At 43.8% G+C, this 14,874-nt stretch overlaps 1 protein-coding gene across 1 annotated transcript in view; it reads left to right on the top strand.

Annotated features, from left to right (window-relative positions):
* Positions 1-14,874, top strand: part of ESYT2 (extended synaptotagmin 2) — a 93,122-nt gene that overhangs the window by 34,075 nt on the left and 44,173 nt on the right. The window contains exon 7 of the mRNA XM_006018563.3: positions 5,538-5,593. Within this exon, the coding sequence (XP_006018625.1) occupies positions 5,538-5,593 (56 nt within the window). The remainder of the gene's footprint in view (positions 1-5,537; positions 5,594-14,874) is intronic.

Genomic DNA, 14,874 nt, shown 5'->3' with positions numbered 1-14,874 from the left:
TTCCTGCTGTTTTCATCCGAATCAGGGAAAAAATTACAAAGTTATAGGCATTTTCGTGATTCCCCAGTATAGCTTATGGGTGGAACACCGAAATGCATCAAAACAGCTAAAGGTTTCAGCAAAACAAAACAGAACAGCACTTTGAAACAGTGAAATGAAAAACTGTCCCTTTGAAATGGCAAATCTGAAATCGTTGCCATTTTGCATAGCCCTAATGCTTACCCATCTTCATAAGAGCACATCACGCTTTTCAGAAACAATGTTGTATGTAAATGCAAGGTATTGTATGTTTCATTGTCTGCCTTGAGAGAGCAGCCATATAGTGTTAACCTACCACACCCACTGTGAGCACTGGAGACTATATTCACAGAGGAAATAGCCTATTAAATTACTGATAATTTGGTTCTTTGAAAAGAATGGCAGGAGTGTCAACTTTATAAAAATGAATATATGCAGCCTAAATACTTACAAACATTTACCCTGTGTTAATAAAAGATCAAGAAAATGATTGTAATTAGTTAAAAGCTAAGAAGGAAATAGAAATGTTTGTATTATTTTCCTTGTGCAAGCATATTACTAAGTGGATTTTTTTTAGCAGTCAGCTAGTTTATATTAAATTAATAGACTATATTTAAGAAAGTGAAGGGCACTTGCAGTAGACAAGGAAATTCAATTCTGTGAATTTGTTCACTTACAAGTGTACACCATCAAGAAAATTTCTCGTCCGACTTCCTGTATGAAGGCAGCATAGAGTTTACCCAGACCCAGCAGTTCTTAAAAACCTCCAGTGAAGGAGGTTCCCCAAGCTCCACAGTTTTCTTATTCTGCTGTTTACCAGCTTTTAGTTTTTTCTAACATCTAATTTAACTCTTCTTTATTGAAAATTAACCTGGTTTATAGATTAGATTCATAGAGTTGGAAGAGACCTCCGTGGGTCATCTAGTCTGACCCCCTGCCCCTGGCAGGCAAGAAAAGAGTCACCAATCCTGGGGTCATGTGATCCCAGCCAGGTGCCTGTCCGGTCTCTTCTTGAAGACCCCCAAGGATGGGGTGAGCATCATCTCCCTTGGGAGCCCATTCCAGATTCTGGCAACCCTGACCATGAAGAACTTTTTCCTAATGTCCAGCCTAAACCTTCTCTCTAGTAGCTTATGGTCATTGTTCCTTGTTGTTCCAGGGGGTGCCCTGGTGAACAGATCATCACCTACTTCATGTTGCACTCCCCTTTATGAATTTGTACGCCTCCACAAGGTCCCCTCTCAGCCTTCTCTTGAAGAGGCTGAAGAGGTTAAGGTCCCTTAGCCTTTCCTCGTAGGGCCTTTCCTGCAGGCCTCTAATGAGGTGAGTGGCTCTTCTTTGGACCCTCTCCAGGTTGTCCGCATCCCGCTTGAACTGCGGCATCCAGAACAGGACACAGTACTCCAGCTGCGGTCTGACCAGTGCTGCATGGAGGGGGAGAATTACTTCCCTGGACCTGTTTGTGAAGCACCTACAGATGCACAATAAGGTGTGATTGGCTCTGCCAACTGCTTCATCACATTGGTGACTCATGTTCATCCTGGAGTCAACAGTGACTCCAAGATCTTTTTCTATCTCAGTGGAGCTGAGAAGGTTGCCCCCCAGCCTGTAGGTATGATGGCAGTTCTTCCTCTCTAGATGCAGTACCTTGCACTTGTCCTTATTGAATTGCATCCTGTTGCTGTCTGCCCACTTGCCCAGCCTGTCTAGGTCGGCCTGGATGTGGTTCCTCCTCCCCAGGGTGTTAGCTGCACCCCATAATTTTGTGTCATCTGTGAATTTGGACAGGGTGCTTCCCACTCCCTCTTCATCAGTGATCTGGATGATGTTGAACAGCACTGGCCCCAGAACTGAGCCCTGAGGAACTCCACTGCCCACACCTTTCCAGGTTGACGCCGACCCATCCACTGAGTCAGATGTTCGACCACCCTCTGAGTACAACCCTTGAGCCAATTTGCTACCCAGTCTACTGTGTAATCATCCAAGGCAAATCCCCTCAGTTTATTTATAAGGATGGTATGGGATACCTTGTCAAAGGCCTTCTTGAAGGCCAGATAGATAACATCCACCTCGACTCCTGCATCTAAACAATTGGTAGCCTTGTCATAAAAGGAAACTAGATTAGTCAGGCAGGACCTGCCTGCTAAAAACCCACGTTGGTGACCTCTCCGCATCACATTAGCCAGTGGGCTCCCACAGAAGTGCTCCTTGATAATTTTTTCTAGGATTTTCCCAGGGATAGAGGTAAGGCTGACTGGTCTATAGTTCCCCGGGTCCTCGTTCCTCCCCTTCTTAAACGTTGGGACGATGTTAGCCCTCTTTCAACCTCCGGAACCTGACCGGACCTCGTATATCCTGGCCAGTGGATCAGCTATGACCCCCGCTAATTCCTTTATTACCCATAGGTGGAGTCTCTCTGGTCCCGGTGATATGAATGTGTCCAGTACCTCCAAGTGTCTTTTTACCGTGTCGGCTGATGTTCCCTTTGTTGGTGTCCGTGATATATGTTGAGGGTTCATCTAGATTCCCATTTAAGAAGATAGAGGCAAAAAACTCATTGAAGAGCTCTGCCTTGTCCCTACTATCTGTCACTAAGCCCCACTGCCTGTCCTGTATGGGTCCTATGCTACCCCGCACCCTCTTTTTTCTCCCAACATACCTAAAGAAGGACTTTTTATTGTCCTTAATTCCTGATGCTAGCCCGAGTTCTAGAGTTCCCTTGGCCTTCCTGACCGACTCCCTGCAGGTACGGACCAAAGAAGTATACTCCTCTTTGTTAGCTGTCCCCTGCTTCCACTTCCTGTACGCCTCTTTTTTTGCCCTTAAGGTATCTTGGATGCCCCTGGTTAGCCAAAGGGGCTTCCTGGCCCCCTTCCCCCCCTTTCCTCTGCCATGGGATTGACTCACTCTGAGCCCAAAGAATGGTTTCCTTGAGGAATGTCCACCATCCTGGACCCTCAATGCATCTAAGTTCTTAGCTCCTAGCACCCTGCTAACCAATCCCGTGAGTCTATTAAAGTCAGCTTTTTTAATGCCCTGCTGGATATAATACCTGCCCTTCACTGGATAGTGAATTTTATCATTTGGTGATCGCTGTCCCCTAAATTGCCTTGAATTCGCAGGTCCCCTACCCAAGTCATCCCCTGTGGCCAACACCAAGTCGAGCAAGGTGTTGCCCCTGGTGGGACACCTTACCTCCTGTGTTAGGTGGAGGTCCTGAATACAGGTTAAGAACCTGCAAGAGCAGTTAGATCTAGATGACTGCTCCTCCCAGCATATGTCTGCGTAGTTAAGGTCCCCTATGACTACCATATCTCTAGACCTCACAGCCTCTTTGAGCTGCTTGGAAAATTCCCAGTCTAGCTTGTCGTCCTGGTGCGGCAGCCTGTAGTAGACCCCCACCACCAGATCCCTTTCACCCCGAGCCCCTTGGATCCTAACCCGCAGAGTCTCTGCTTGACCACCCTCTGACCCTAATTTGATTAGGGAAGATGTGTACTGTTCTTTGACATAAAGAGCACCTCCCCCACCTATTTTCCCTACTCTATCTCTCCTATACAACCTATAGCCCTCTATTCCCACCACCCAGTCTTGAGAAGAGTCCCACCAGGTTTCAGTTAGTCCCACTAGGCCAAAGTTGTTGCTCGCTAGCAAGAGCTCTAGGTCCTCCTGCTTATTTCCCATGCTTCTGGCATTTGTGTATATACACCTAATACCCCCGGTGGCTGTCCCTGGTCCCCCCTTAAACTGCTGTCTAATAGGATCTTTGCTACATTCCTGGGCTGATCTTGTGGGTGTCTTTTGGTTTGTTGTTCCATGGCTCCCTCCGTACTTGTCCTCCCCTTCCCCCGATCAACCTAGATTAAAGCCCACCAGAGGAGATCAGCCAACCTGAAAGAGAGCACGTGCTTCCCTTTGGGGGAGAGGTGAAGCCCATCCCATCCAAGCATGTCTCTTGTTCTGAAGTATGGATCGTGGTCCAAAAAGCTGAAGCCCGCCTTGTCTTTATTCTTGTCTTTCTTGAAGTGGGTGAACAATTGATCCACTTCCTCATTTAAAACAGCCTTTTAAATACTGTATGACTGGTATGTCCCCATTTTCTCCTTTACTTTTCTCTTTTCTAAAGAAACTGAAATAATGCCTTCAACCTTTCTTCATAGGTCATTTTTTAAAACCTCTTATTCTTACTCAAAGCCAGTATGAAGCATTTTCTTGTGAGGGAAGTACAGAAGAAGCTTTTGGCACTGTTGAATTTTGCTATACTGAAAAGTGAATCTGTAGATTATTTACCTTTTGTGTGAACTTTAAATAATCATGCATTGCATCTATTTAACTATCAGTTTACAAAGGTATCTGTTAGGAACACTTCTATTTACTTTTGCAACACAAGAGCCAAATGGGTATTAAATGCAAAGGCAGCTTATTTGTAACTGATAAAAAAGGTCATATATTCAGGGACAAGGCACTTCTAATATTAAGCTGTTTCATTATTTCACTGAAGTGAAGATCTTTTAGGATTCAAAGTAGCATTAGATATTTACAGAAAACATCATCTACATGTGTATAGCATACAGTACTTATAATAAAAGGTATAAACCCTCAAGCAAACTGCCTGGATTAAGAAAAGATTTGCAATGGATAGTAATAAGTCAAACAGGATTCAGAGCATGGTGCTTATCTTGCAAATTGACACGGTGCATTTACAAACAGTGACTGCTTTTATGCCTCTGGTTCATCACATGCCCATTCAAATGAAGAGCGTATAAGAGAGTAGCAGGGGTTTGGGTTGTAACCGTGTTGGTCTAAGGACATAGGCAGACAAGGTTCCTTGGGTGAATTTGATATCTTTTATTAGACCAACCCAAAAATTTGGGTTGGTCTAATAAAAGATATCAAATTCACCCAAGGAACTTTGTCTGCCTATAAGAGAGTAGGACATTTTGAAGCTATGTGGTGTTCACTTTTTAGCCTCATTTTTTGATGGTTATACTCAGGGTAGATTTTTGTCTTTGTGTGGGGTTTGTTGCTCTTAAGTAAAAAAAAAAAAAAACCACCCCAAAACTTGGCATAAATGGTTAGACCTTAATGAGCTAAAGGTAAATAAAAATGAAAGTCAGTAATTGAGGCAAAGTTGAGTATTAAGAGTTCTTTTGAGGAAACTTGTTCTATTTGTGTTTCATCACTCATTTTGTCAAGACATGAGTGTAGGGTTACCATCTGTGTCTATGAGCAAAGAAGGCCAGTGATTTATAGCATATTTCTGGTTTAATATATGTGAAAGCCACTTGATAGTGCATGCATACATTTCATATTGAGATTTTAATGTTTGAGCTTTTTAGTTTTAAAGTGGCTAGATTGTTTGATCTATGGGTGGCCAATTTTAAAACAGAAACTTTCTGGAAGCTGGCCATGAGTTTTCCACCCGTGTCCAGTTATCAATATTCATGTTTTCAGCTTTGTTTCTTCAACACTGGGAACTCAGAGCAGTTTTTAATTACGTTTCTCTCTCCTGTTTATAGCTTCTGGAAATTAACTGGACAGGACTGACTAATCTGCTGGATGTTCCAGGACTGAAGTAAGCAAGCATATATAAAACAGTATGTCAGGAGTTCTGCTTTCTTTACAAATAACAAAAATGTTGGAACTGCTAATAAATTGGCTAATGTAGGTTAAGTGTTTTATAGTTCATATTTTGAAGTTTAGCACCCTGTGGTAATTGTATAACACTGGAAAGTTCATGGTAAAAAGAATTGCAGTATTGTACAGCTGCAAGCTGGTAGAGGTGTTTGAGACATTTCTTGAGATCAGTTTTCTGTCCATTTTTTTTTCAATTTTCAGCTCCAAACCAGCCCAAGCTACCACACTGAGTGGCTAGCTTGTTATGCTGCTCTCTAAAGTGAAGCTGAGCAGCCCCATTCCCCTAGCTGGTTGTCTTGTCAGACTGCTCCACTCGCTAAGTGTTCATTTGATGGAGAATTATATATCCAGGCAGCCAGTTCCTTTGGCTGGTGGGCTCCCAGGCTTCCTTGGTTCTCAGGTTCAGCAAGCAGGCAATTCCTGATAGCCTGCCTAGCAAACCACTGGGGAACTACGCAGACAGGCATGGAACAGTCCCACCTGCCCAGCTGGGAGGAACATGTGGGGTCAGATGGGGATAAGCTGTGGCAGAAGCGCATGCTCCAGCTGCAGTCATTTACACTGCCTATTGGGAGGGGTCAGAGTGGGCTGGGGTAACCCTTTTCATCACATAGCTGGAGGAGTCATTAGTAGGGATGTCCAGGACATGTAAGACTACCTGCCTTCTTCCTCTCCCCCTCCCCACTAGCACAGGGGAGTTTTCCCCAAGGCATGAAACTCATTAGTTATGCCTCTGCTCCTGCCTGCTTTATGTTTATCAGATAATCCTAACACAGGCAGGAGAACCCTGTTTAAGAATCATTGAGGTAAGCTGAGGCAGTACAATGGTGGCTGTCAACTGGGGGTGCTGCCAAATTCAAAAAAGTTTTGGAGGGGCCCCCTAATTCTAAACAGGTTGAGGACCACTGGTCTTAAGCATCTACTACAGCAGGGGTGGGCAAAGTGCAGCCCATAGGCTACTTGCGGCCTACCAGGCCATTCTATTTGGCCCACGGGGCCCCTAAAAAATTTAGAAAATTAATATTAATCTGCCCCTGGCTGCCTGTCATGCGGCCCTCGATGGCTTGCCAAAACTCAGTAAGCGGCCCTCCGCCCAAAATAATTGCCCACCCATGTACTACAACCATTGTCACAGACCACATACTGGGCTAGATGGAGCATTGGTCTGACCCAGCATTGACACTTCTTATGGTTTTTCAATTCTGAAAATGTTTAACTTTTCACGGGATGGAAAATTTGTTTCCGTGCATCTCAAGAGTCTGGGAGTGGAGGAGAGAGAGAGAGAGATGTGCATGCACGCACTGTGTCTTCAAAGGCTTGAATTTTTCTCTTTACTTCAGTGTGAATAAGAATTGAGAGAGAGACAGACAATATATTTTATTTAAATTTCCGCTCTTCAAGATTAAAGTAATCCATGGTTATGATTTATCTGAGAAACATAAAAAGAAGTTATTTTATCTCAAGAAGTGCAGTAAAGACTGACCTTATATTTAAATGTATTCTTGATTTGTTTCTTGATTTGAAATGCTAAGTTTTTTTTTCTTTTCAAAGCTTGCTTACTCTACCTAGTGACAGCCAAGTAAACAAGCAAAAACGATTTCTGTTTGTTAGCTGGAAACAGGAGAAAGAACTTTGGCTTGGTTTTTGTATTCCTGAGTTTATAATATTTTGAATTCCTGCGTTTATAATTCATAAATTTATAGTTTATGGTTCCTAACAAAATGAAGGAGGAAGAGGTGAAAAACAAGATGTCATGTTATCACAGTTTTGATTTCGTTAGTTAGTATCTTGAGTTCTTTCATGTGACAGTTACTCAGGGCTTTTAACATGTTGTTGTAACATGGGTAGAGTGGCTAATGAAAGAAATAATAGCATGTGATTTGGTCCAGATACTTGGAATCAAAATGGAAGTAGCTAATTGCAAAAACTGAAAACTCCACTCTTAGGGTGCCTGTACACAAGCATGGAGGCTGCTCCAATGCGCTGTACTTACAGTGCATCAGGGCAGATTCAATTAACTGAGTCTGCTGAAGCGTGATAATTACCGTGCTCCAGCAGCTTCCCATGTCTCGTGTATCAGTGTCCTGGTGCTTCAAAATAGCAGTGGGGGTGCTTGAACTAAAGCTTGTTCAATGTGCTGATACACAAAATGTGATGCATGAGACACTCCAAGAGCTGCTCTAATTAAAGGGCTGCCACCCCACCCTGAAGCATGTGTAAAAGTGCCCTTAAAGATTAAAGCAAACATGTGAAATAAAGAAACAAGTTCTTTTCTCTCAGATAATGCAACAAAAATGGTCCTTACTTATAAAGAGATTCTTACTTGTTTTTTTGTCTTATCACTTACCAAGTTTGATAACTGAAAATGAGAGAGACAAACTTTCAAATGTCATTTGATTCTGAAATTGTTTTATTATCCTTCTTGAATCCTGAATTACAAAAGGCTGCTTTCAGAAATTAAAAAACAAGCAAACAAACAAACCGCACTTTACCAGAAGCAGCAGTGCATTACTTGGATCCGGTTTTGCAGCATCTGTATAGATCAGGCCCTTCAGTGGGCCTTTTTGATACTTCAGCTAAAACTGATTCAATCAGCTATTAGGTAAGGCCAAAGAAGCCCCACTAAAGCACCCCATCTTTAGAGACATCAGGCTAGCTGGGTCCAACAAAGGTGCTGCCTCTTCTGGGCATGCGCGGGGGCTCAGCATGGTAACGTGCTGAGTTTGAAGTAAAGCACTGCTTGTTTGTTTTTAATGTTTGCAAGCAACCCATCTGTAGTGTAAAAGTAGCCTTGCTTTACATCAAGATGTAAAGCCTTGCTTTATATCAACACAAAAAGGAAGCTGACAAGAAGTGAAAGCTTGGACAGATGACCAGGGAGGAGTAGAAGAATATTGCTCGGGCATGCAGGGATGGGAATCAGGAAAGCCAAAGTGCAATTGGAGTTGCAGCTAGCAAGGGATGTGAAGGTAACAAAAAAGGTTTCTATAAGTATGTTGGCAACAAGGGGAACATCAGGGAAAGTGTGGGTCCTTTACTGAATGCGTGAGTAACCTAGTGACAGATGATGAGGAGAAGGCTGAAGTGCTCAATCCCTTTTTTACCTCGATCTTCACAGGCAAGGTCAGTTCCCAGACTACTGCACCAGGCAGCACAGTTTCAGGAGAAGGTGAGCAGCCCTCAGTGGTGAAAGAACAGCTTATAGACTATTTAGAAAAACTGGACATGTCCGAGTCCATGGGGCAAGATGCAATGCATCCAAGGGTGCTGAGGGAGTTGGATGATGTTGATTGTAGAGCCATGGCTGTTATCTTGGAAAACTTGTGGTGATCGAGGGGAGGTCCTGAACAATTGGAAAAGGACAAATATAGTTCCCATCTTTAAGAAAGGGAAGAAGGAGGTTCCAGGGAACTACAGACCAGTCAACCTCACCTCAGTCCCCAGAAAAATCTTAGAGCAGATCCTCAAAGAATCCATTTCTAAGCACTTCAAGGAAAGGAAAGTGATCAGGAACAGTCAGCATGGATTCACCAAGGGCAAGTCATGCCTGACCAACCTGATTGCCTTGTATGATGAGATGATGAGCTCTATGGATGCAGGGAGACCAGTGGATGTGGTGTAACTTGACTTTAGCAAGGCTTTTGATACAGTCTCCCACAGCATTCTTGCAGGCAAGCTGAGGAAGTCTGGGTTGGATGAAGTGTGATAGAGTGCACCCACAGCAAGTTCCCAGGTGACACCAATCTGGGGGGAGTAGTAGATATGCTAGCAGGTGGGGGTAGGATTCAGAGGGACCTAGACAAATTGGAGGATTGGGACAAAAGAAATCACATGAGGTTCAACAAGGACGAGTGCAAAGTCCTGCACTTAGGACAGAACAATCCCATGTACCGCTACAGGCTTGGGACCAACTGGCTAAGCAGCAGCTCTAAAGAAAAGGACCTGGGGGTTATAGTGGACAATAAGATAGATATGAGTCAGCCATGTGCCCTTGTTGACAAGAAGGCTAACAGGGCTGCATTAGTAGGAGCGTTGCCAGGAGATTAAGAGAAGTAATTATTCCCCTCTCTTCTGCACTGGTGAGGCCACATCTGGAGTACTATGTCCAGCTTTTGGCCCCCCACCAAAGAAAGGCTGTGGATAGGGCTGTGCGAAGCTTCGGTCCCTGATTTGATTTGGCGGAGATTCAGCCTGATTTGGTGGCCGAATCTCCAAATCTGAATTCAATCAGAGGACCCTTTAACCGCTCTGTATTGAATGGGAACCCTCAGAATCGATCTGGAGAAATTTGGAAAGATTCGGGGATTCAGACATAGAGACAGCTTTAAATATTTTTTCTACATACCTCTAGGTAGCAGGTGTCTCGCGAGTGCTGTGATGCTGGGGTGCATGGAGTGTCCCACAGAAGCATGGGGGGCTCCCCAGCGTGCTTGGCAGCAGACCCGGAAGTAGACCAGAAAGACTTCTGGTCCACTTTTGGACTCCCCGGCTTGGTGACTGGTGCCTTCTGGGTTGGGTGGGTACCTGGGGTCCCCCTGCAGCTGATTGCCGAGCCAGGGAGGTGCGGGGCGGGGGGGGGACCCAGCATGCTCCCTGGCGGACTCGAAAGTGGACTACTTCCAGTCCAATTCCAGGTTTGCCGCCAAGCACATGGAGGGTCCCCCCACACTCCTGTAGGATGCTCCATGCGCCCCAGCGTTGCAGCAATCACAAGCCACACCTGCTACCTCAAGGTATGTAGAAAAAACTTTTAAATGTGTGTCTATGTCTGAATCACTGATTCTCCAAATCAGCATCAAATCTTCAGATTCACCCGAATCAAATCGGGGACAGCGATCCGAATTAATGAATCAAATCGCTGTCCCTGGTTTGGCAGAATCCAAATTGAATAGGGCCCGCTTTGCACACCCCTAGCTGTGGACAGATTGGAGAGAGTCCAGCAGAGGGCAACAAAAATGGCTAGGAGGCTGAGGCACTGACTTCTGAGGAGAGGCTGAGGGAACTGGGCTTATTTAGTTTGCAGGAAAGACTGAGGGGGGATTTGATAGCAGCCTTTAACTACCTGAGGCAGGGTTACAAAGAAGATGGAGCTAAAGTGTTCTCAGTGGTGGCAGATGACAGAACAAAGAGCAGCGTCTCTAGTTGCACCAAGGGACGGTTAGGTTAGATATTCGGAAAAGTTTTCTCAGTAGGAGGGCAGTGAAGCACTGGAATGGATTATGTTGAGAGGTGGTAGAGTCTCCATCCTTGGAGATTTTTAAGGCCCGGTTCGACAAAGCCCTGGGTGGAATGATCTAGTTGGGGCTGGTCCTGCTTTGAGCGAGGAGTTGGACTAGATGACCTCCAGGGGTCCCTTCCTACCCTAATTTTCTATGATTCTGTATTTGTAGGCATTAAATGAAGTACCCATTGAGTTTAAAACTAGAATGCCATTAACTAAATTAATCATGCCAAACTTTGGAGTTCACCTTAAGATGGCTTCCTTGAAGAAGGAAGCTCTCTTGGTGGAGCAGAAAATGCTGTCATCCTAGAGTATACCTTTTGAAGAATCTTTTGCTGTTGTTGAGATATAGGCAATGCTTAAGCTCACTAGACTTCAGGTTCTTTTATCTCTTAGAATTTGTTTGCTTGGAAAAATAGAAAATGTCAAATGTAAATAAAGCATTCTAAATATGCCAAAGCAAAAAGGGGGAAAATAGGTCCAGACTTTCCCGTAGGGTTCCCACAGCAACCAAACTTGTTCACAAATATATGCACTGCATGTGGTATTTGTGAGGTGAGGTAAAGTTGCTATGGGAACTGTAATTGTACTGATGTGTGTTTAGTCTTACCAATACATTTAGTTCTGTATTTGTGTTTAGTTTGCCTGATCAGAAAGAGACATTCACATGTTGTTTATGTATAGTCTGTCTGCAGTCTGAACCTCTTTTAGCAAGGGGTCAGCAACCTATGTCCCCCAGGACAGATCCAGGCTACAAAGAGGTTGGATCCAGCCTGGGAAGGTCCAGCTTGGCATGCAGCTGTGCCAAGCTGCCCATCCCTTCTGCAGCACGCTTCTCCACTGCCCTCCCTGCTGCTCTCTTTTGCCTGCACTTCCTCTTGCTGCAGAGGAATGTTCATCATATGTGTCTGCCATGATGGAAATGCGGGTGGGGTGGGGTGGAGATTTGTGGTCCAGAGATGCAAAATGTTGCCAAGCCCAGCTTTTAGTGTTTGAAATGAGTGATGAATAAGATATTATGGCTGGCAAGTGTCTGCCATTATCCAGTCAGTCTGTGAGTTTGTGCTGATGAGCTCTGGATCTGCAAATGCTTACTAGTGGGAACATCTGCTCTAGACTATTGCCAGACAATAGTCCCAGGCAGTTTGAATGGCCTCCATGGCTCCACAAGGAAAAGGAGACAAATATTTCCCATACTGGGTTCTCTGTTTCTTTTTCACCAACCAATGAGAAGTAGAATGAATATCTTTCCATAACTTTGAAAGCTCTTAGTTGCTTCCTTTCTCTTGGCTTGGTAGAGGGGAAACATGGAGAGCCTCTACTGGCTTTTTTAAAGGAAGAGTAGGACTCCCCATGGTTTCTCCTTTCATTTCCCTTTTGGGAATGAAAATGATATGGAATTGGCTGTCTGGATGAGACTGGGCAGTAGAGGCCTAAGTTGGGTTTGTACAAGTGTAGTTAATTGGGATTATATTAACATTTAAACTACAACTGATTGGTTAAGGAGAAACCAGAATGCAGCTCCTGTTTCTTAAGTATATTAATTTTGTAGGGGAAATAGGAGAAGTAAGTAGTTAGTGACAGATGTCACAAAAGTCAGCAGGTAAAACTGAATATGTATAAGGAACAGTGCCGTTGAGTAAGAAGGTGCAAGTTTCAGTTATTTTTTTGGTATCTAATCTTCATTTTAAAATATTCTTTTAAATTACAAAGTGCTTTGTGTTTGGGCTGATTTTCATAAATTAAAACGCCATTTTAATGATTAGATCATTGATTTTTAAGAAATTAATTAAAGAAAATAATGAATCACAAACACTGTTTATAGTGACACCTTAGTTTTACAATTAAAATTACTATTTTGCCTCTCTTACTATATCTCCATGCTGGGCTTTTCACATTTCTCTCACTCTGGTCAACTGTTTTCTAACCTTTTGTTCAGCAGACATTTTTTTTCCTTAAAGAAGTGTTGTCAGGTTTTTTTGTCTTGTGTCTTTCAGAAATACCTCTTAACTGAGGACGTTTTCTAGTCAGATAGGGTGCGACTTAACATGGCTCAAGTGTTGCAAGTGTGCTCTTTTAATTCCGGTAAAATGGTGCTATTTTGAACAGTTTGTTTATGTTAAATTAATTATGTATGAACTAATTCGTAATGGTGGTCCATAGGGGAAACTGAGATGAAAGCAAAGGGTAAATTTTTAGTAGCTAGGACACAGGATGTAATACACTAGTGAAGCAAGCAATGCATGCCAGCTCACATCCAAAAATGTTGATTTTCTAGGTATGTTTATACAAGTTGAGTAGTGTGGGGTGAAAAGTGCACTGCAGGTTATGAGCATTGGAAGTTTTATTTTGAATGATGGCTTTAATTTGCTGGCTTACTGCATGTAATTTTGATTTTCTCTACTGGTTGGCTTCTGTGGTCTTTCTGGCTGCTACTTTCCCTCAGTGAAGGGTATTTGCCTCGAAACCAGTGTCAGAAGCCTTCTATTTTAGTGGTGAGGGTCTTTCCATCCCCACTGTCAGTGGCTTCTGTACATAATAGAGAGAAATCTCATTGTCCTGCTGTAGGGTCTTTCTGCTGTTTATTCTGTGCTCATAAAATCTTTACTTGGACACTGCTCAGAAACACAACCGTTACAAATATTTGCCAGTGTTTATGTCTCTAGTACATGTTAAAATAGTGATTTTAACACAGTGGCAATATAATAAGCTTTTTGTGCAAGGTAGTTTGGGTATCCTTTCCACTCTTTCAAATACTGTTGGATTTCTTGTTCTTTGACTTGGGGCAGGTACCCTCACCCATTAATTTCCCTCTTTCTTCAGGTTTTGCTAAAGATGCACACAGTGGAGGCAGCACTTTCTTTGCTTCAGAGTTTAGGATGCTTAGGAAATCAGGAACAGTACAGGCACAGCAAATATCTGAAAATGTGAGACATCTGTTAGAGGCTTTTCTCCCTTTCCTCTGAACTGTTTCAGGAAGGCCAGAAACTCTCTGTTTTGAAATTGTTTGAAGTACTTATTTAAGCATTGTATTGCTAAGTAGCACCAACAAGTTTTGTCCCATTCAGTTGTGGGGTATGACTTTGTGTTTGGGCTGATTTGAAAGGCAACATATATTAAACTGATAGAAAAAATACCATTTTTTTTCAAAAGCTAATTAGCTTGTGGCTACAAGATAGGACTTCAGCCCTGAACTTACAACAGGAGTATTGAACTCATCTAGCCTAAGGAGGTGTGCAGGGCTGGTCCTCAGGCCAAATCAGACCCACAGATTAGCCCCGTGCACTGGAGCCAGTGATCAGGGCTGGGCTGGCGTGGGTGCCACATGTAGGACATGCCAGCCCCAGACCATGCAGCACACAGGACCTGCATGCATTGCATGCCCCAGACCAGCCCCGAGCACCATGTGCAGTGCCTGTGCTGGGTCCAGCCCTGTGTATCGTGTATAGCACATGGTAAACTAGCTCTGCATGCTCTTGCAGGGAGCAGGGCCAGGATGGGGCCAGGCTGTGCGGGATGCAGCTTTTGGGGCCAATCCAAGACCCACATACAGCATTGCGGGTCAAGTGATAGGGCTCCTCAGACTGTATTTTTGATGCCCCTGACATATGCGATGCAGTGCTTGTTTGAAGAGAGGATATTCACAGGTAGGATAAAATAACCTTGTAGAGTAAGGCGGAAGTCAGGGCAAGATGGCATCTTATAGACTAACTTGTTCAGAGAGACATGAGCTTTTGAAGGTTGTAGCCTCCTTGACTATGGAGAGGCATTATATTTGTGCTGAGAGAAAAGTCTTTCTCCTGGCACAAAAAGGGCATTGTAGATCCATTCAGCGGGTTTCTTATGGAATAGAACTGGCTCTTCCGCAAGAATTGAAATAACTTCCAACCAGGAAAATATCTCACCTCCCACACTAATGTCTGTATGCTGCTTTTGGTTGGTAAGCACCACCAATATTCCACAGTCCTTCACTCCTGCCAAGGGAGAGGGAGGGAAAG

This window comes from Alligator sinensis, unplaced genomic scaffold (assembly GCF_000455745.1).
Source record: "Alligator sinensis unplaced genomic scaffold, ASM45574v1 scaffold601_1, whole genome shotgun sequence".
In the NCBI taxonomy this organism is placed as follows: Eukaryota; Metazoa; Chordata; order Crocodylia; family Alligatoridae; genus Alligator; species Alligator sinensis.
The sequence above is the reverse complement of the archived record's forward strand: the minus strand, read 5'-3'. Positions and strand labels throughout refer to the sequence as shown.